This window comes from Suricata suricatta, chromosome 6 (genome assembly GCF_006229205.1).
Source record: "Suricata suricatta isolate VVHF042 chromosome 6, meerkat_22Aug2017_6uvM2_HiC, whole genome shotgun sequence".
NCBI lineage: Eukaryota > Metazoa > Chordata > Mammalia > Carnivora > Herpestidae > Suricata > Suricata suricatta.
The window spans coordinates 109,943,567-109,965,490 of NC_043705.1; the positions used below are offsets into that span (position 1 = coordinate 109,943,567).

At 36.8% G+C, this 21,924-nt stretch overlaps 1 protein-coding gene and 1 long non-coding RNA gene across 2 annotated transcripts in view; one reads left to right on the plus strand and one right to left on the minus strand.

Moving 5' to 3' along the window:
- LOC115293147 overlaps positions 1-3,149 on the plus strand; it is a 28,353-nt gene extending 25,204 nt beyond the window's left edge. Inside the window, exons 2-4 of the long non-coding RNA XR_003909387.1 lie at positions 876-933; positions 2,712-2,814; positions 3,098-3,149. This is a non-coding gene — a long non-coding RNA (uncharacterized LOC115293147). The remainder of the gene's footprint in view (positions 1-875; positions 934-2,711; positions 2,815-3,097) is intronic.
- Positions 1-21,924, minus strand: part of NDUFS4 (NADH:ubiquinone oxidoreductase subunit S4) — a 106,502-nt gene that overhangs the window by 13,347 nt on the left and 71,231 nt on the right. The window contains exons 3-4 of the mRNA XM_029940908.1: positions 21,691-21,863; positions 8,057-8,130 (exon numbers count right to left, since the gene is read on the minus strand). Coding sequence (XP_029796768.1) covers positions 8,057-8,130; positions 21,691-21,863 — 247 coding nt within the window. The remainder of the gene's footprint in view (positions 1-8,056; positions 8,131-21,690; positions 21,864-21,924) is intronic.

Below are 21,924 nucleotides of genomic sequence, written 5' to 3' on the forward strand. Positions count from 1 at the left end.
GTCCTACTGGTAGTGATTTAATTAGCTCCCCTCCCCCACAAAACCTCCATCTGTCTCTATTTGCATTCCTTTTTTCTACATACATACATTTGTGCTGTTTTTGACTTCTTGAACTGGTTGTAACATCTACCTACTTCCTTTATATCACATGAATAAAATGAATCCTTTAACAAGAACTTTTATATCTATAGAAGTCATAATTCCTAGCTTTCAAAACAAAAGCATCTTGTAACAGATATGTGGATGTAATGGTGAGACCCTCATTCGAAGGCTTAAGGTAGGTGGGAGTCCAGACTTTGCTGATGGGGTCTACTTCTGGGATAATTCTAAATCCTACCTCCTTATTTTCCTGAATCCAGGGCTTGACCTGTCTGCTTCCTCCCCGTTTCTACTTTCTACTACTTCGGAGGCAGGTTTTCCTCCCCAATAGACCCACTGTGGACAGAATGCAGTTTCACAGTTTATCCTCTATCCTCCTGCTCCTGAAAGAAACCCTCCTCTATTTTGAGAATTTCAAAGAGTTTTTACAGCTAACAACAATGAGAAAAAAACACAGGGGGTAAAATGGCCTACGAGAGGAAAGTCACAAAGTTTCAAATCAGATCAAACAGGGAAAAGGCCATTTCTGGTTTCATTAGCATATAAATAGTAGTAGATCCTAGTCTTCCCCCATTTTTCCACTACTATCTTACTCCTTCTCTGTGATGAAGCTTCCTTCTCCTCCCCACCCTCAACCACCTCAGGAAACACTAGGAAAAACAAAAGCCACAATGGGTGAGAAAGGTGGGTCTTTTCAGTACACAAAGAACTAAAGTAAGGTTCATCTACATTTCAGAGGAAACCCCAGATACTCTTTTCTCTTTTTACACAGAAAGGTTATCTTTGAAGAGTTCCTCTGGAATCTTTGCTGAACTCAAAGAGGAGACCTTCAGGGTGAGGCCCTGGGGTTAAAGCCAAAAGACACCAGGGTATTTATATTTTCTTTACTTAGTGTGTATGTTGGGGGAGATTGAGAAGTAGGATTTGGGAGAGGGGAAGGTACGGAGGGGCGGGGGTGGGGTGGAGCCACAGGGAGGGTACTGGGTCTTTTCTTCTTTCCCACTCCCTAGTTCCACAGATCTTTGAAAAGTGAGGTATGGTGAGAATAGAGACCTAAGCAAAACAGAAGCAGGGGGTAGTTACAAAGAGAACTTCTTTTAGTCTCAGAAATTATATATTCTTATATAAAAAGATGAATCTGGACAATTCATTTCGTTAAGAAATTGAAAATAGGTGATTAATGAGATTTTGTGGTATAATCTACTTTATTTCATTATTATGTGTAACAGAAGATTTCTACTTATCCTTTATATTGGGTCAGAGGAAAGAATAGAACTAGATTTCCTAAATGTAAAATGTGAAATTTCAAGTTGGATAAGGTTTTCATATTTCTTATATTCACTATAGAATATAAGTAAAATATTTAGAATATGTATACAGATGTGGAGAACAAAGGGAAAAGAAAAAAATTAAAATTCTATAAAATTTACAGCCCACTGACAGGTCCTTGGGACAGGCAGGGAGACCTTCCTCCAGGAACTCAACTGCCTCAATGTTAATACTTTGCTAGAGACAAAAGGCAACCTTAGCTTGACATTACACCAACCTCCAGGATCCTGAAAAAATCTCTTTGGAAACTTCCTTTATCTCTATACCCCAAGATATATGTTAGCAATCATCCTCCAAGCATAAGGCTACTGATACATGTCTGAAGGGTCTCATGGCTTAAGTTCTTACTAGACAATAGCAAATGACCTTTTCCTAATAACAGCCCCTCAAGGTCCTAGAAATCATGCTTCCAAATTCCTCAGAGGCTTATGCTATCCTGAGCCCTCTTGCAACTTGAAAGTGCAGCTATTTCTGCCCATGGGTCCTATTTCAATGATTTAATAAAACCACCTTTTTGCAAAGACATCAAGAATCTTAGCTCATTTGTTCCCGAACCCCAACATTTTCACATCATATAACAATGTATATTCTGTATACTGTTAAATACTATAGATCAGTGGTGTGTGATAGAAACAATGTGAATTACATGTAATTTTTTTTGAACATTGAAATTTTAATGATTGTAAGGAGTGATAAAATTTGATAGAGGTTACAATGACATAACATTTATATTTGATGATTTTCAAGGTTAGTGAAGTTATACCTACATTAATAGTTCTGAATGTCCTATATAAGTACATTAGGGAATATCTAAAATAAGGCAAAATATAACGGAGTTTAATTAACAAGTTCTCAACTATTGTGATAGTTTTCAGAATAGCAAAGTATGTAACTGACCAAGTTGAATGAGCATTTTCTTTCTGTATTTATATATAGTGTAAGAGATACAAAAGAAAATACACCTTTCCTGCATCTATAAGCCTTCTGTAAATAATCCTGCAGGACTGTCCACTGCACCCCTGCTTAACACAGGCCCCAAGGCTCTGCATAATGACTCCTGTCTACCTCCTACATCTCATTTTGTAGAATTCATGTCCTCACTCTGCCCTAGCCAAACCTTCTTTATGTTCCTTGATGTACTCTTTTCTACCTCAGAAGAGATTATTTCTTTCCTGCTCTAGATGCTACTTTTTTAAATCTTACCCCTGAAAGGCCATTCAGGGAAGTCTCCTCATTTTTTTTTTTTTTTAAATCATCACTGATTCTTGCTTTTGTTGTCCAAGTTTTCAGAGCTTCCCTCCTTCCTCCATGGGTTCCATGGAAAGAGAGAAAGAGAAAAATATCTGTTCAACAAGACTGTCACACTTTGTCACACTTTGAATCCTAGTAAGTATTTTGTGCCTCTGATTGGAAAGGTAGAACTTCAGTAGTTGTAATAACTTTTGACCCTTAACCTAGAGGGCTCAAGCCCAGCCCGTGTGGCAGAAATAGATGTATATGGCAGCTATATTACTTCCTGTATCATCCTCTATTTTCCACATTGAAAGTGTGAATCTGAATCTGGCTATGAAACAAAAGCTTCTGTGTATATGAATGAAGTTCTATATTTTCTGGGGACTAAATATGGATTTTCTCTAAGTAGCTAATGAACACTATTTTATCATTCCAGATTTTCCTGAACCTAACCACGTAAGCAATTCTCAGACTCCTTTAAGAAGCCAACATTGACAAAATATTGGAATTGATCTGAGTTTTGGATTATTCTTCCTTTTTTACTAGCTCATGTTTATAGTCACTGCAGTAGGATAGGGATGCAGGCATATACACAGGTTATCTGGTTGAATTACATATATTTTTAAATGTTCAGTTTGTTTGTTTAAGTAATCTCTGTACCCAATGCAGGTTTTAACTCATGAGCCCAAGATCAAGAGCTGCATGTTCTTCTGTCTGAGCGAGCCACGCGCCCCTGTATAATTTTAAAGCTTTCTAGTATCCACTTTAACAAAAGACTAAAGAAATAGAAAAAAAAAAAAAAAAGATATAGGTAGAATTTATTTTAATCCTATTTTCCTAGCCCAATATATAATCAATATAAAAACTTTAGATTTTTTTTAATACCAAGTCTTTGAAATATAGGGTATACTTTACACTTACAGCATATTTCAATTTGAACAAGACACATTTCAAGTGCTATACAGACATACGTGGCTACCATATTGGACAGTGTTGACCTAATATTAATTTTTAAGATCTAGCAGCATAGTATAAAAAATACTGCAGTTGAAATCTAGGAACTTGGGCTCTATCAATTAAGGGCTATGTAACTGATCTTGGTCTTGTTTTGTTAACTTCTAGGCCTCTGATACCCTTAAAAAACAGTTTAGAACAAATAACACACACCTTGGAAAACAGCTCTAATGTTATGAAATAATCATCTTAGGTACATTGGGATATATATTTAAGTTTATCCATTAATAAACTCAGGATAAACTCCAAATTAGAAAAACATTGGTTGTATTTTATTAAACACATCAGAATATAAGAGACTGCTAATCATTCTACTAAATTTCCTTTCTCCAGATTTCTATTTAGAGAAAATGAACAATTCTAATAAAAGGCAGAACAAGTAGCCAAATTAAAGTGATTTACAGAAAAGTTTAAAACATGATTTGGAGAACAATTTATAACATATCTAAATGTATAGTTCAAACTCACCAATATTTACTGAGCAGATTAAAGGAGGAGTAGAACTGACTGCTTTTTTCCATGTAGGTGCTTATAATCCAGTATAAAATATTAACAGTTTGATAAAATATAAGCAGTTTGAGTACAATGACAGGTCTTAACTACTGATCCCCAGGGCCCATACACTAGTGCCAGCAACAATAGTGTCTGATGGAATGCAATACAAAAAAATACAAAACAGTACTATAAAAGCTGTAGGAAAGGAATAAATCATTGTGGATGTTAAAAGGAAGAGAGAAAGCATATCCAGCCGCGGGTGTGAGATGCAGGTGGGAAAGGGAAGTGAGAACAGGGAACAAGAAAGAGTTAATGTTTAAACTGTATTTTGAAGGCTAGATCATAGTTCGTGGCAGCAATAAGGATGAGAATGGGAACAGCATGAGTCAGGTTACAGATGAAAAGAAAGGATACAGCAAGCTTGGGGATAACGGCAGAAAGAAGAAATGAGACCGTAAAATAAAGCTAGATCAGTGCTTCAGTGATGTTAGTACTTAACGCTGTGAACTTTAAATGATCAGTTGAGAAGTGTATCTTAAGCACAGGCCCTATACAATGTTTGAATAAAGAATACTTTGGATTGAGAAAAAGTCACAGAAGGGGGTTGGAATTAAGACTGTGTGTGTGTGTATAATGGTACAGACCATAGGTCAATAACTATTTTCTGCAAATGGCCAAAAATATTTCTAGACTTTGGGGGTCATATGGTCTCTATTACAACTATTTAATTTTACTATTGCAGTTGAAGAGCAGTTATAGACAATACATAAATGAATGACTACAACTATGTTCAAATAAAACTGCTCATTCACTTACAGGTATTATGACCTTGTTACCTAATGTTACTTAGTGTCTCTAAAACCTCAGTTTCCTTGATCTACAAAATGGGGATAAAACTGTTCATGCTTCATAGAGTTGCATGAGGATTAAATAAGAAGAATGAAAAGCATAGTGACAAACTCATGCCTTAGTGTTTATGTTAGCTTTTGCGCTGATGATATTCATTACCTGAGTCTGAAATATAAGTAGAAGGCATTACAAATGTTTGCTAGGAAGCAAATGAATCTGGAAATCTTGTTCCTCCCTGTACTCTCTATAATACAATCTTTTATGTCAGTGACAATGATGGTCATGACTTTTTAAAAAACCATTTAAAAGTAAGGGAAACTAAGAAGGGGATGAAAGGTATATAGTTTGTTCATTTTTCGAATAGTTCCCTGAATATATAAACTAACCTTCTATTTCTAGACATGGCCAAAAGGCAAATATTTAATACTCATTATGGATAACTTTTGCCAAGTTTTTTTGTTTATTCATATCAACAAAAACACACTTTCCCCCTCGAGCATATAATGAATAAGGTACTGGGCTAAAAAGAAATATAACCTTATGTCTATAGTCTTTGTCTATTACCCAATCCAACTTTTCATTGCAAAGATGAAGAAATACGTATATCAAAAGTATAGTGAAACAGGACTTGCTCAAGATCTCCTGTGAGGCTGACAGGGAATCAGAATCCTAATTACTAGCCTCTTAATCCAATAGCCTTTACATATTAGTGCTTCTAAACCATTTCTTTTTAATGCTTTCACTAACCAGAACATTGGTTCACCCAATCTTTAACAGCATTAGCTCACAACAGAATGATGTTAGGTGTGGGGAGGAGAGAGGATCCATTTGTATGTCCCCCCCACTATCCACCTACCCAAGAGAGGCAAATCAAAATGGGTAAGATGTGGGTAATCTGGAAAAGATCATCACTACATGATTCTGCACCATTTCAATGATTTGTTGCCTCAGTAACTAGAGAAACAGGACTTTACATATAAAGTCTCTTTATATATAATATATAATGCTGAATGTTCAATAAATGAGGCAGATCACAAGCACTACAGTGAATTCAAGGGTGTAAAATCAGTGAGAACTCTCTTAGGAAATGAGTAGAGAGATGTATTTTAGGAAGTCAATTTTACCACATCTCACATGTCCATTATATAGGCTTTATGCTAGGTGCCGAGGACAAGGCAGTGACTAAGACAGAATTCCTACGACCTTATAGGTTAAAATTCCTGACCCACTATCAGTCTACAGTATTATAAGACACTGTCTGTTAAGCTTTTTCAGGTTATACTGTTTATGGACTTTGATAATGTTTCTCAGTTTTCTTTCCTAGGGAGGGAGAAATCAGAGTAGGAAAGCACCTGATTTCAACAGCAGCAGCTAGTTCACACCTGCAGTTCACATGACGACTGTAGTCATGTAGTCCTGGTGACCGTTTAGACATTAACCAGAGATTTAACAATTTAATTATATTTCCTGTTATTAAACTCACATTATAGACCTCAAATGAATAATTTTCAAGGTGTCAGACATGAAATATGGTAGGCTACAAAGATGGAAAACATTAATAGAACTGCTTTTGATAAATTGCTTTTTAATTAAACTGTAATATAGTTTAATTTAAATCAAAATAATATTTTAAAGACTATGACCACTGTGAGAATAATTATGTAATTAAGAAATTTGGAAATTGCCAAGAACATGTTAATAAGGAGCTTCATTTATGAAATTTTTTTTTTAGGTTTTAAAAAGTCTACTACAAAGACTAGGATGAACTTATGTACAATTATAGCTTAACTATGTTCTAAGTACTTCTATGTACAGGGAATTGAGGATTAAATTCATTAAAAGGAGAAAATGGAAGCTTAAGACATACAAATAAGTGACCAACATGGATCCATGGCCAAGCAGTTTGGCTTCACACTCTTAGCCATAAACTACATAATACTAAGGGTAAAAAGTGAATATTTTAGATAATAATATGTCATATATGTTACAGAACACTAATAATCTTTTACATTGATATACTGCCTTAGAGTAACAATATACTTAAATAGACACTATCTCATTCAAAAAGATAATTTAGATTAAGATTCAACTTGACCAACTGGAACAAAAGAATGCATTAGGTACAAATATATAGTAGTGCTTTTAAATCCAAAGGAGAGAAACCGAAATATCAGATGGAGAGAGGTATGGGTCAGACTAATAGATACAAACTAACTATTATGTAAAAGGTACTGGACTAGGTACACTATGACTTCAACCATGAGAAAACATTAAGTCCATTAGGAAACTAATCCAAAATCATGTAGCTTCAAAATGGCATAACAAGGATCAGAATTCAGACTGGACTGACTCCCATGTTGCATGGCTTAATAGAAAACAAGGAAAAAAACCACTGGCATTTCTGTTGGTAACAATATCAACGTAAACAACAGTTTTAGGTGGCTACCTCAAAAACTAATACAGTCTTAGGCTGCATTAATCGAATATTAGAATTCAGGTCATGCTTGGTACTATCCCCACCATATCTAGAAAAGTGGCAGACATTTACGCTTATATAAAATTTTACAGAGAATGAGGTAACGATAACTATTTTCGAAATAATGGAAGAACTATTAGGCAGAATTATAAATTTGAGGTTTTGGCTCAAAGTAATAAACAGAGGTATTGACTGGAATAGGCTACTACTTTATGAGATGTATAAGGAGTTCAAAAACCAAATGTTAGTAATTTTGCAGAGGGAGTCCTAAACAAGGTAGGAGTAGGAAAAACAGTTTTTCTCCCTGCTTCTATTTCAAATTAGAGAAGTTTGGCTTTTACATGTTATGTGGGCATTCCATTTTAGATTTTTTTTGCAGGAGGGAGATGTTTTGGTGGTGTAAAAAATCTAAAAACCATTGGATCAGACAGACCTACTGCAAGATATCTTTATCTTTCAACTCAAATTTTATATTTCTGACTGGTTTTGATTAAAGTCAAAAACATAAAATCATATTTTCATTTTATTTGTCAAAGCAAAACAAATGAAGACTAAACATACCATTTTTTTCTGCAAAGGCAGCTGCATCTTCTTTAGTACTGAAGGTCAGAACCATGTTGGACAAGGGATCAGCCCTGTAAGAAAATTTTTTTTCCAGAATTTAACATTAAATATATATTTAAAAATACATATATGTAAGATGTTTAGAACAAGGGCGCCTGGGTGGCTCAAGTGTCTGACTTCAGCTTAGGTCATGATCTCACAGTTCGTGGGTTTGAGTCCCATGTTGGGTTCAGTGCTGACAGCTCAGAGCCTGGAACCTGTTTCAGATTCTGTGTCTCGCTCTCTCTGCCCCTCCCCCACTGGTGCTCTGTCTCTCTCTCTCTCTCAAAAATAAATAAACTATTAAAAAAAAAGATGTTTAGAATTAAAATGTTTAGAAAATAAAGAGTTTCTGTATCAGGTAAGTATACTACTGATGAAATATTTAACTCTTTGAATATCAAACTGAGATTTTCTAACCTGTACTGTCAAATTAAAAAATTTTTAACTGCAGGGGTGCCTGGGTGGCTCAGTCAGTTAAGCATCTGACTTCGGCTAAGGTCATGATCTCATGCTTCGTGGGTTTGAGGCCTGTGTCTGGCTCTGTGTTGACAGCTTAGAGCCTAGAGCCTGCATCATATTCTGTGCCTCCTCTTTGTCCCTCCCACACCTGCACTCTGTCTCTCTCTCAAATATAAATAAAATATTTAAAAAATTAAAAACAAAATGTGTAACTGCAAAGATATTCAGTAATTTTTTTACTCCTTAATAAAATCATTTATTCAACTCTTAAAAAAATTAGAACTGAATTTTTAAAAACCCAAGAGAACTCTTAGACTGACCTTATACATTTATTACCAAGAAAATTACTGGGGAGAGCAACAACCCCACTCTTCTAAATGAACCTTCCATTGCTATGGACAATAATTAAGCATGTGGCCACATGACAAAATAAAGCTTCAGGAACTGACATCTAATTGAGTTCTTCAATCTAAGAAAGTGGTAACGTTTACAAATCTACATGGACTCTTCCCAAAATGCCATATAACTTCAGAAATATCAGTTTTATTAGCACATTTATAAAAAGGGAGAACATGTTTGCTATAAATGTTTATTATGAATCTCTCAAAGGTGAATATAACATTCTGTGAAACATTGTTTAGAAATGTGGAAACAGGGCTGCCTGGGTAACTTAGTCGGTTGAGCATCTGACTCTTGATCTCGGCTCAGATCACAGTCTCTTGGTTTGTGGGACTGAGACTCCCAGTGTGTCCTGTGCTGAAAGTATGGAGCCTGCCTGGGATTCTCTCTCTCGATAGTCTCTCTCTCTCCCCCTTTACCCTTCTCATGCACACGCCCACAGTCTCTCTCTAAAAATAAATAAGCTTTAAAAAATGTGGAAGTAAAAAAATAAAGGAGATTTAGGAAGTAACATGGATAGTGGTAAGCTATGAGATATACACAAAAGAGAATATATGGGAAGTAGTTCTCAATGAAATGAAGATCCACAAATTGCTGAAGTTCTAGTCATTCACTATGGTTACTGTTCTGGGACTCCTTATGAGATCCTATAATGATATGTGTTCTTACCATACCACTTCCTCACCTTGTAAGAACTGCTCATTAGTTAGTTGTATTAGGACCAACAACACATAATAATTATATATTTGATCCCTCCTTTTCAAAGCACATATGATTTCTCAGTTCAGAGTTTAGAAAAACTACACTGAGAAGAGAAGGGTCAACATAGGGGCGCCTGGGTGGCTCAATCAGTTAAGCGTCTGACTCTAATTTCGGCTCAGGTCATGATCTCATGGTTTGTGAGTTTGAGCCCCATGACAGGCTCTACAGTGACAGTGCAGAGCCTACTTGAGACTCTCTCTCTCCCTCTCTGCCCCTCCCTGGATCACTCTCTCACAAAATAAACAAACTTAAAAAAAAAAAAAAATAGAATTGTTCTGGGGGGCCTGGGTGGCTCAGTCAGTTGGGCACCCGACATTGGCTCAGGTCACAATCTCCCTGCTGGTGGATTCAAGCCCCACACTGGGCATTGTGCTGACAGCTTAGAGCCTGGAGCCTGCTTTGGATTCTCTGTCTCTCTCTCTCTCAAAAATACATCATTAAAAAAAATAGAACTCTCCTCTGTTAAAAATAAAAGGTCAACATAAATATGATCCAGTAATTTGGTGAGTGTGGTCATTCATGTCAGCTTAGGTACAGCTTCTATTATTCTGCTCACTTTATTTATAAAGCATTACATACATGGGTTGAACAGTAACTTGTATCAATTTCTATTCTCCATCTCCTATATTTTGTGATTCTTCTCTAGTATGTTGCCACCACCAGTCACCCTTTATCCTTCCCCAAATTACTATCCTTTCCTAACTAATCTTTCTGCCTCCTTTCTTGACTCCAATCTACCCTTTGTCTTGTTGTCAGATTAATTTTCCTAAAGTTCAACTCTGAAACTCACTGTCCAACTTTAAAACTTAAGATAGTTTCCAGTGTCTACCAAATTAATTTCAAAATCTACACTTCGGCATTCAAGCCCTTCTACAATATGATCAGAATCCACTTTCCAGTCTTTTTTAATTATTCCCCTTGGAAGTAACCAACTGTTCAAACAGATTGCCAAGTGTTCCTCTGAAAGTACCCTATATGCTCCCAGCAGCTGAATCTGTTCCTTCCACTAGGAATATAGAGGGACACCACAACACAGCATATGAAAGTCCATTCCAACCATCTCTCATGGTCTGCAATGAATACCAATCTTTTACATGAAGTCTTTCATAGCCTACCCTCCTCCATCTATAAATAATCCTTTTAATCTTTACCAAATAATTTGTACTTCTATATTTATTTTAAATTTATTTTTTGAGAGAGAAAGCCCAAGTGGGGGAGGGGCAGGGGAAGAGAGAGAATCCCAAAACAGGCTCCACACGGTCAGCAAGGAGCCCAATGTGGGGCTCAAACCCATGAATTGTGAGAGCAAGACATGAGCTGAAGTTGGACGCTTAACTGACTGAGCCACCCATGCACCCCTGTACTTCTATTTTTAAACTTTATTTGCTCAATTTCCAATTACTGAGGTTCTGATTTGGATACTGGCAAATTTAACTATCATTAAAATCAGATTTATCTGCTTAACAATTACATAATAATTATAAACTATGAACAAAACAAAACAAGAAACCAACTGTTTGAAGGGAACAGCGTGACCAAAAGCAGGAAAGAAAATGGAGAGAGAGGATTCAACCTTTGAAAGAAGGAGACACAGTGGTTTAGGTAAGTTGATACTGTTTTACCCCTAAAGGTACTGTCTGGGCTAGATGGCTAGGACATCAAGAAGTCAAGCAGAAAACCACAGTCTTATTAGCACCAGGAATCTGGAGATGGAGTTTAGGATTGCCAGAGCTGCTGGAAAATTAGGGGAAGAAACAATGAAAAGGAAGAATCCGCAGAGGAGGAATATTCTGAACTGCATGCAAATGGGCAAGACTCTCAGCAGCTGAGAAGGCTGAAAGTACTAAGCAGAAGTTTCAACTGCTGTTTGTTTACTTGCTACAGGGGAGACTGAGTTTGGAGTACCACAGAGTTAGAAGGACTTGGTAAGTACCCCGTGCTTTTCACCAAAACCTTAACAGGGCCATGGCTTTTTATCTTTTAACACTGTGTTCTAGGGCTAAGACCAGAGTAAAATCGAAACAGACTCACCTAACAAAGCATAAAATACATGCTCCACGAATTCAAGGTAACCTATCAGTTATTGCACTGCCTGCTAAAACAAAACTTATCACATTACCAGTGTCATTAATTGAATAGGCATAAGGATAGAGAATTAAAGAATGGTACTTAATAGAAATTTTTTGATTGGGTGTCAAAGACTTCATTAATATGAAGTCATAGGTTCACCAAAAGATATGCACAAGAATCTTCATTTTAAGTATTATATATAATAACCCCCATCTAAACACTGTTATAAAGAAATAACAGGCCCAAAATGGAGTCACTTGTGCTTAGCCCCATATCAGCAAATCAAAACTACATACCTAAGCTAATTGCAATTTCAATCTCTCTCAAGAAAGAAATTTTAAAATAGTCGATCGGAATAACAATCAGAGCGATGAGGTAATCTGCTCTTTCCTTGTCCTTGACTCCTATAAGCCATCTATAAATCTTTCATTTTGCACAGCATTTAGAAGCTTCTTTGTATTTGCTAGATGGAATGCTGCTGGATTCATGAGTAACTGAATAAAGCCAATTTGATTTTTAAATTTATTCAGTTGAATTTTGTTTTTAACAGATTTGGTGGCAGCAATGGGATATGTAGCAAACTTCTGATGGCATTCAGGGACAATGAGAAACATGGGTGGTACGTATGAATCCTTTTGAGTTCTTGGTCTTTTACACCATTTTGTGGGGTTTTTTTTTGTTTTTTTGAGTGACAGAGAGACAGAGAACATGAGTAAGGGGGGGGCGAGAGAGAGAGAGGAGAGAGAGAGAGAGAGAGAGAGAGAGAGAGAGAGAGAGAGAGAGAGAGAGAGAAGCAGAGCTCACCCCAAGCAGGGCTCAAGTTCATCAGGTTGGGACTTAAACTCATGAACCTTGAGATCATGCCCTTAGCCAAAATCAGATGCTTAATGACTAAGGCACTCAGGTGTCCCATTTCCACCATTTCTAAGAGCTATGGGTAAGTTCCTGATTTTGATCTCTGCTCTCTTCAAGTCAAGCTCTGAATCTAATTGGCTTACCAGTAAGTTTATGTTGGGAGCTGCTGGTAGTTCAGGGCACAATTCTGGTTAAATTGGCTAAAACCCTGGAGTCCTTGATCCTGTCCCAAGACCCACAGAGGAACTGTTAATGGCAGTTGCAGTTTCCTTCTGATGTGGAACCTCCAGTCCCCATTTGTTGGTGTCTGCTAGTTCAATCCTTTCCCCAGTCCAACGTTCCATGATAGAAATTACTGGTGATATACACAGAACAGTCTCATGGCCAGGGCACAGTAATATCTCTTGGTTATTGCCAACATATATTAAGGTATATTTGTTTGGTTGTCTTGTTTTCTGTAAAGGTTAATGCTAATGGAATCCTAGACACCTAAAAGCTGCAAAATTTGGTGTGAACATGTTAGGCACTTAAAAGCTGTCAGAGTAATCCCCACCTAATTCAGAGATCTCCATGGTAGTATAAGTTGGCTACACAATAAGTTAGATTGTGTCACTGTCAACCTCAAGAAAATTTCTATGCAATGAGGTATACTGAAAAATACCACAAAACTCCCAATGCAGCAGCACATCCCTTATACATATCCCTTTTAGTTTGGTTCTGAGAGACCCAAAGACTTAGCTAGAACAACAACAAAAGGGAAGGGATCCTTAAATTCTAAAAAGTTAGTCATGCTACCTGACACACCTGCATATTGTCTAAGAACTATGGTCTCAGAAGCTACAAAAATGTCATAATGTTATTAGAGACAACCTAGAATTATAATGGCCATTCTGGGGAATGATCTAATTAGATGAGATCATTCATTTAAGAAATGTACTTGAAAACAAGGGTTCCTGAACTGAACAAACAGAATGGTATACCTATTTTAATTGGTATTCAGAAACTTCTAAAATGCATAAAGATTCCAAAATTTCCTCATTAAAAAAATGAAGTAAAAGACTAATGAAAAATTAAAGACACAAGAGGTACTTAAGACAATAAAACTGACATGACTCCTACTGCTTGCCTCAAATCTTCCTTTCCCCAAGTATTCAACACTCTACTAATCCTATATCTGAACTACTTTTCCACTCTGAAGAAACTATTAAAAGGTTATCTTTTATAATAAAATCACCTGAGATTGTGGGGTGACTCTCTTTCATTCCTTGGTTAAAGACTAAACTAAAACCATACTTACAAACCCGAGGAGGATCCCTAGAAGTTTTCTGAAGAATTTATTAGAGTTATTATGAGGGCCTATGACCCCAGGTTGCTGGATCTCATCCTCTTGTGCACATGCTGGTGGGACCTGGTGAAGCCCAAAAATGGATGCAGGAAGCAAGATGGTGTAACCCCAAGGATGATATCCAAGATCCTTAACCTTCAATCTGGTCTCCTCTGGGACTAGAAAAGGTTCACAGAACAGCAACCCATCTTTAAAAGCCATTCCCAGAGTCTTCCCTATTCACACTGATTGGTATGTTACTCAAACATGCGAACAAAAGAAAGATGAATCTGCTGTAGACTTTAAGCCCACTTGGAAGCTTTCTTCCTACGGCATTCTGGGACTCCAGAATAAGAATAAAGTCACCCAACTTGCTCTAACTGCTCTGTTTGTCAATGGATTATCTCCTGAGATTAGTGAATTGATAAACAAGTAGAAAACAGGATGGGAGACAACTGACTGACCTTAGGATCACAGCTGAGCACTCTGAAAGAACTTTGAAACAAGACCACAAACAAAAGTCTGCCAAGATACTGATACAACAGCTCCAAGGCCGGGCACCTAAAGTAACACCTGGGTCCCACACCTCACACCTCCTAGGGGTCCACAATCAAAACCATGGCCCAGGGGTTGATGCTTTATTTGTAATCAACTGGGACAATGGAAAAAATGTGTCCTCAAAGGTCCTATGCAAATCTGTAAACATCAACTCAGTGAAGTAGATGTCTCCTCTAGAAATAAAAGTAAAAAGCTTTAGCCATCTGAACAGGTAACCTTACCTTATACCATCTACCAGAAAAACAACTTAGATCCAACATCTTTTATAACTAGTGAGTTGTGTATTACCTGACTGACGGCAGTAATTCTATTTTTCTTTAAAAGTTTATTGCTGGAAAGGGGCAGAGATAGAGGGAGACAGAGAATCCCAAGCAGGTGCCATGCTCAGTGCAGAGCGAGACTCAAGGCTAAATCTCAGGAACCATGAGATGATGAGCTGAGATGAAATCAGGTCCTTAACTGACTGAGCCTCCCAGGTGCCCTCATGCCAGTGATTTTAAAGTAGAAGTTCTACATTTACATCGGTCTGCATGTCTATGTGTTTAAATACATCAGTTGCAGATAGGTGGGGCTTTTTAAATCTCTTAATGGTATTGGTAAAATTAATTTGTAAGAGTTCTATTTAATTGGCTTAAAGAAAATTAAGCACTTATATGAATTAAGGTATTCCTAAAATTCTCAGATATACAATAGACACTAAAATGTTTTTCAGACTCATGTGAGCTAAGAAAATATTCAGTATCAAAGCCAATTTAAGTCTGTTGGTTTAATTAAAATAGATACATCTTTAAAATTGTCAATAGTGAATAGAATGCAGACATACAACTTTTATTGGGTTTAGTAGTCAAATACTTGCACATTATCTCTGTTACAAAATTTATCAGCAAGAAAAATAACTTGGGATGATGAATTCTGAGAAGTGATCTAAACATAATTTTTAAGAATGAGTGAATTAAATAGATGTAAGGCAGATAAAAGTTTTTAGATGGATTTTTAAGTTTTCCCCAAATCTTTTTGGTAACCTCAAACCTTAAAGTTTTGCTAAGTTAAATGATGGAGAATCATTAAATATCTAGATCATTTACAAATAAGATAAAATATTGAAACATTAATTACTGAATATTGGTTTATCTTTGGCTTCCTTTTATAGAGAAACTACAGTATTTGGATGTATTAGTAAACATGTTTTGTGCCTGAGAAATTTACTATGAGAAAACGTGTTTCCAGAATTAACAAAAAGTATGTCTGCCAATCCATAGAATGCTAGTGTAAGAGACAGTTCATACTGTTTACTTCTTCATTTTCATTAAAAATTAGAGAGTTTTAGGGGTGCCTGGCTGGCTCAGTCAGTAGAAAGCAACTCTTGAGTTCAAGGGTCATGAGTTCAAGCTCCACACTAGGCATGGAGCCTACATAATTTTTTAAAAGGTTTTTAGGGTTAAAAATTCTAACATATGTAATTAAAGTCACTAAGATTTGTGGAAAAAGAATTTTTGGACACAAATATTACACATGACCAAGACTGGCTAAGAGCAGAATGAATTTAAGTGAACGAGTTTTAAAGCTAATAGGAAATTAGAATGTGGTTTTCCCTCTGATAAAAGGACAAGATTTTCTCTGTTGGTCTGCTTTTGATAAGAAATTGTAAAAAAAAATTATTGTCCCCTTATCTTTCTGAGTAATCTGCCTAAAAAATCAAGATTTTGAATTATCAAAATAATTTCCTGTGTTTCATGTTGTTTTTATCAGGTATTTAATTACTTCCCTATTAAAAGAGCTAAGTTTATTGTTTTAATAATTTAACTTTTTTTAAAAGTAGGCTCCATGCCCCAACATGGGTCACAAACCCTGAGATCAAGAGTCACATGTTCCACCAACTGGGAGCCAGCTAGGCACACCCTAATTTAACTTTTTGTATTTGCTCTCTGAGTCTTTAATTGTCCCTATGGTTAACTGGATAAGTAAGTATTGTTTCACACTAACCTTTGATCCTACTTGACCAAGTGTTTTTTTTGATATTTTTGATATTTTGATATTTTTGATATTTTGATATTTTTTATCAACTTTCCAAAAATCAAACTCCAAATGAAGTATTTTTGACCTTGAACTAACTTTAGGATTTTTTTAGCGAGTCCTAGAATATTGCAAAAGATTTGTATTCTCTTATTAGGCTGATTTGATACGTTAAGTCACAGGAGAAGCCATGTCAGATAAAATAATATTAAGCCTTCTTTATGTAACTTATATAGGTATGTATTATGTGTTCTAAAAATTCTAGAAATCTGATGTCCTAGTATAATGTTATCATTCATAATTCTACCTGTCTTAAAATGTTGTATAACACAAAAATAACCAAATACCTTGTCATTTCTATTATAAAGAACTCTTGTCAGATCTTTAATCACAGACATTTTTAACTCTTTCATCATTCACAGGGATACTGTTTTAACTCTGATGCTGTAGTGTTCCTGCAAAAGTGCTACATTTTAAAGGAGATTCATGAAAAGGATTCTGACAAGTATAGGTTTCTTTTTTCAAAGATTTTAATTTTTTTTTAAGTAATTTCTATACACAACATGGGACTCAAACTTACAACCCTGGGATCAAGAATCATATGCTTTACCAACTGAGCCAACCAGGCACCCTGACAAGAACAGGTTTCTCATAACAAAGATCATAAAACTCAACTGGGTAGGAATTTCCAGAACTATTAGAAAAAACTGGATTCAAGAATTAATAACATGGTGGGTGCTGGCTGGCTCGGTCGGAGCATGCAACCCTTTGATCTTGGGGTTGTGAATTTGAACTCCATTTTGGGCGTGGAGCCTATTTTAAAAAATAAGGGGTAAGTAACATGGGGACTGAGTAGACTGATGAAAGTTACAATTTCTATCACGTCTTGTTTGAAATATTGCTGGTTCTTTAATGTTTTGTTTTTCCAGATTTGGCAAACTTTTTCTCTTAAGCTATTAATGATTTATGACAGCTTGGTGAAGCATACCTTTGTAAACAGAGATGAAACTCTTACGTATTCTTTTCATAGTAATATAGCTAGTTATTTACACAACTTCAGTAAGAGTCTGTTCTCCTTGGGGCACCTGGGTGGTTCACCCTGTTAAGCCTCAGACTTTGGCTCAGGTCAAGATCTCACAGTTCCTGAGTTTGGGTCTCACAGTAGGCTCTGTGCTGTCAGCATGGAGCCTGCTTTGGATCTGCTGTTTCCCTCTCTCTCTGCCCCCCTTCTGCCTTTCTCTCTCTTAAAAATAAACGTTATAAAAATTTTTTAAAAATCTGTTCTCCTTGTAACAAGACACAATTAGAAACATTGGCTTATATCACCAAGGCTTAAAAAAAATTTTTTTAATGTTTATTATTTTGAGAGGAGACAGACAGATGTGAGTGGGGGAGGAGCAGAGAGAGGGGGAGACATGGAATCCAAAGCAGGCTCCAGACACTAGGATTTCAGCACAGAGCCTGCAGATTAGTTCTACTGTGATTATCTTTGGTTTTTAAAAAATGGAGTTAATTGTAGAGAGAAGATAACGTTTGTACCTTTTTAGATGTTAGATTCTAGTCCTATGAACTATTTTTGAGGTTTTGCTATATCCCTATAAACTGGACTAGATCCTGAATTTTTCTAGTTTCCTCAAATATCTGGCTACAACTCTCCAAATTAATATTTTCCATTTTCTCCCACCCTTGGAATCACTAAGAACTGCCCTTGAATATCCTCAGAGAGGGCTCTACTAGTTCCTCCTCACTACCTAGATGGAGCCAAACTTCCAGGACTAGAATCTCAGGCACATATTTCACAGCTGAAAAAGGCTTTGCCTAACATCTAGTAATGTGCAAAAGCTGGAAACCTTCAAATCAAATTGAAGAAGAGAAGTAAGTGACAATGATGTAGATTACTTCCTCCCAAGATCCCAGATCAAGACTTCCCACTTGAGCTAAAATCCTCTCTTCTTGGGGCGCCTGGGTGGCTCAGTCGGTTAAGCGTCCAGCTTCGGCTCAGGTCATGATCTCACTTTTCATGGGTTCGAGCCCCGTGTTGGGCTCTGTGCTGACAGCTAGCTCAGAGCCTAGAGCCTGTCTTCAGATCCTGTGTTTCCCTCTCTTTCTGACCCTCCCCTGCTCATGTTGTCTCTCTCTCTCAAAAATAAATAAACACATTAAAAATAAATTTAAATAGGAATCTCTTTGGTTTAAAAAAAAAATATTTTCTTCTTGTCGTCAAAAACTCTCATCTATACATTAGAGACCCATTGGTCCATTTACCTGTCTTTAGTTAATAACCTCAAAACTTGGGGCACTTTGTATCCAGGCCCTCTATAAAGAAAGAACACAAGGCAAGGGTAACCAGAATACAACTGCCTGTGTAGTCTACAGGCCATTAAAATATTACTGGCTTCCATGGCTATCACCTTTCCAGTCTGGAGCCACAGATTAAAATGGGAATTACTGGGAGGCCTTCAGGATTCCCTTCCTTTGGCAGGCAGGGCTCTACTTCCCCTGTCAATACCATCTGCTGTGGATTACTTCTGGGGAAGCTTAAACTAGTTACACAAGATCACCTACAAAGCCACTTGGCATGGAGTCCTTCCATGGAGTCCTTCTTTGACTTAATTGATTTTGATTGGTTTGCATCTTGGAGACCACGGTTCTAAAGTCCAATCCAAACACTGGGAATTATCTTGCTGCTTATAATCAAACTAATCTTCCCTGGCATGATGTATTCTCTCAAAGGCTTTAAGTGCATGTTCCTAGCCTCTACCCACCAAGCAAATGATCTCCCTAAGACTGAAACATAAAAAAGGGAACAAGAAGAATAACCAACTTAAAAATTAAGAACCGGAAGCCATGGTCTGTCACAGAGATTAAGACCTGTGAATACCGCACAAAGGATCAACAAAAGCTGTGAGAGGGGCACTTGGGTGGTTCAGTCAGTTAAGCATAAGACTCTTGATTTCAGCTCAGGTGATGGATGATCTCTTGGTTTGTGAGGCTGAGCCCTGAGTCAGTCTCTGAACTGACAGTGTGGAGCCTGCTTGGGAGTCTCTTTCTTCCACTGCTCCTTCCTGGCTTATACTCTTTCTCTCAAAATAAATAAACATTTTAAAAAAGAAAATGCTGTGAGAACTTCAAAGTCATAGCTGGGAGTGATGCTAATGCCTTTAATTTTGATCATATCTCTGTTATGCTGAGAGTCTGATTTAATTTTTTAAAAATTAATATAGGCTCAAAATGGAGTCACTTGCACTAAGCCTCACATCAACAAAGCAAGACTGCATACCTGTGTTTTCAACCCCTCCCAGAAATGTAACCTAGAACTAGTCAATCCTAGAATTTCCTTGTCAGCAATAGTGAGGCATTCCACCCAATAGACCCCTTCTTTCCCCAAAGAAAGAAGAGGCAGGGGCTTCTGGATGGCTCAGTTGGTTAAGTGTCCAACTTCAGCTCAGGTCATGATCTCGTGACTCATGAGTTAGAGCCCCACATCAGGCTCTGTGCTGACATCTCAGTGCCTGGAGCCTGCCTCAGATTCTGTGTCTCCCTCTTTCTCTGCTCCTCCCCTGCTCGCATGCTCTCTCTCTCAAAATAAACATTAAATTTTTAAAAAATTAAAAAAAAGAAGAGGTAATCCATACTTTTCCCATCTCTGACCCTTTGGCCAATAAAAGTCTCCCATTTTGGGGTTGCCTGGATGGCTCAGTCAGTAGAGTATGTGACTCCTGATCTTGGGGTTGTAGAGATTACTTAAAAAAATAAAGTTTTCCATTTTGTATGGTTCTTTAAAGCTCCTTTCTATTAGCTAGATGGGATGATGCCTGATTCATACACCACTGAATAAAGCCTATTTGATCTTTAAATTTATTAACAAAACTACCCAAATACCATTAATAGTGCAATGGATTAATCTTGCAAACAGAGGAAAACATTAAAATCTCATATGACTTAAAGAGTAATCAACATTTTCAACACTGAGTATGGATACCTAAAAAGCTGCCTACATATCATTTTGTCAAATAAAATATAATTGTACTTAAACTGCAACATGGCAGCAATTTTAACAAAAACTCTCCCAGTTACATTTATAAGATAAGATGTTAAATATACTTTTTTACAATTAGATATAATTTAAACTAATAACTACCTTCAACTAGAGACTAGACACGTAAGATGTTCTAGAAGTCTTAATAAGATGGACAATTTTCTATCTTATCTGGCTGTTCTCTCTAGTAGCAGCAACAGCAACTTTTATTCAATTAGAGGCAGTCGTGCTATTTAACATTTGAGTTTTATTTCACCACAGAGATTTAGGTCACCGACTTAATTCTTTGGCGTCACAGAATTTACAACTACTTTATTCCAATGCACTGTAAATTTGTTAATCACAAGATCTCAGGAACTTACAAGTTTCCCTCAAAATACCTAATTTCTTTTTTTTTTTTTAAATGTTTATTTTTGAGAGACAGAGAGACAGAATGTGAGCAGGGAAGAGAGAGAGGGAGAGAGGGAGACACAGAATCCAAAGCAGGCTCCAGGCTCTGAGCTATCAGTACAGAGCCCGATGCAATGCTCGAACTCATGAACTGTAAGATCATGACCTGAGCCCAGTTGGAAGCTTAACTGATTGAGCCACCCTTGTGCCCCTCATTTCTTTTTTTCTTTTTTTAAGTCTATTTATTTTGAGAGTGGCAGAGCATGTGCATGTGCAAGTGGTGGAGGGGCAGAGACAGAATCCTAGGCAGGCTTTGCAATGTCAAGACAGAGCCTGATGTAGAGCCTGAACTCACTAACCATGAGATCATGACCTGAGCTGAAACCAGAAGTCAGATGCTTAACTGACTGAGCCACTCAGTCACCCCAATATATATAGTTGGGGACCATTTTAACAGTGCTTAGTGTCAGCCATTTTTCTCCAGTAAATAGTTCTCTGAAAAGACTGAAAAAAGATTTTTGTGCTAGGCCACAATCACCTGAGCATTAGATATATATTTGTGTAAATGTAATATATATATCTAGCATGTAACATAACTACACAAATGGTCTCAAAAAGTATTGTCAAAATATTGAATTTACAATTCAACATATTTAAAAGGAAAATCCACATAGAAAAAGAGAGCAGAAAACAATATTCAAATTAAATCAAAGTACTCACGTTGATGCCCAACCCATCAAAGGATTTTCCCATCGCTCCCTGGTATCAAACTCCATCTTCCATTTCTTTGTGTTGTTTACTCCAGACTGCATGTTATTGCGAGCAGGAACAAAGATCCTAACTTTTCTAGTTTTGATATGCTCTTCCGGAACACCAGTTAAAGTAGTGATATCCTACAGAAAAACAAGCAAACCCATTTCTAACAGCTCACATACACTCTGATGTACTTTTGCT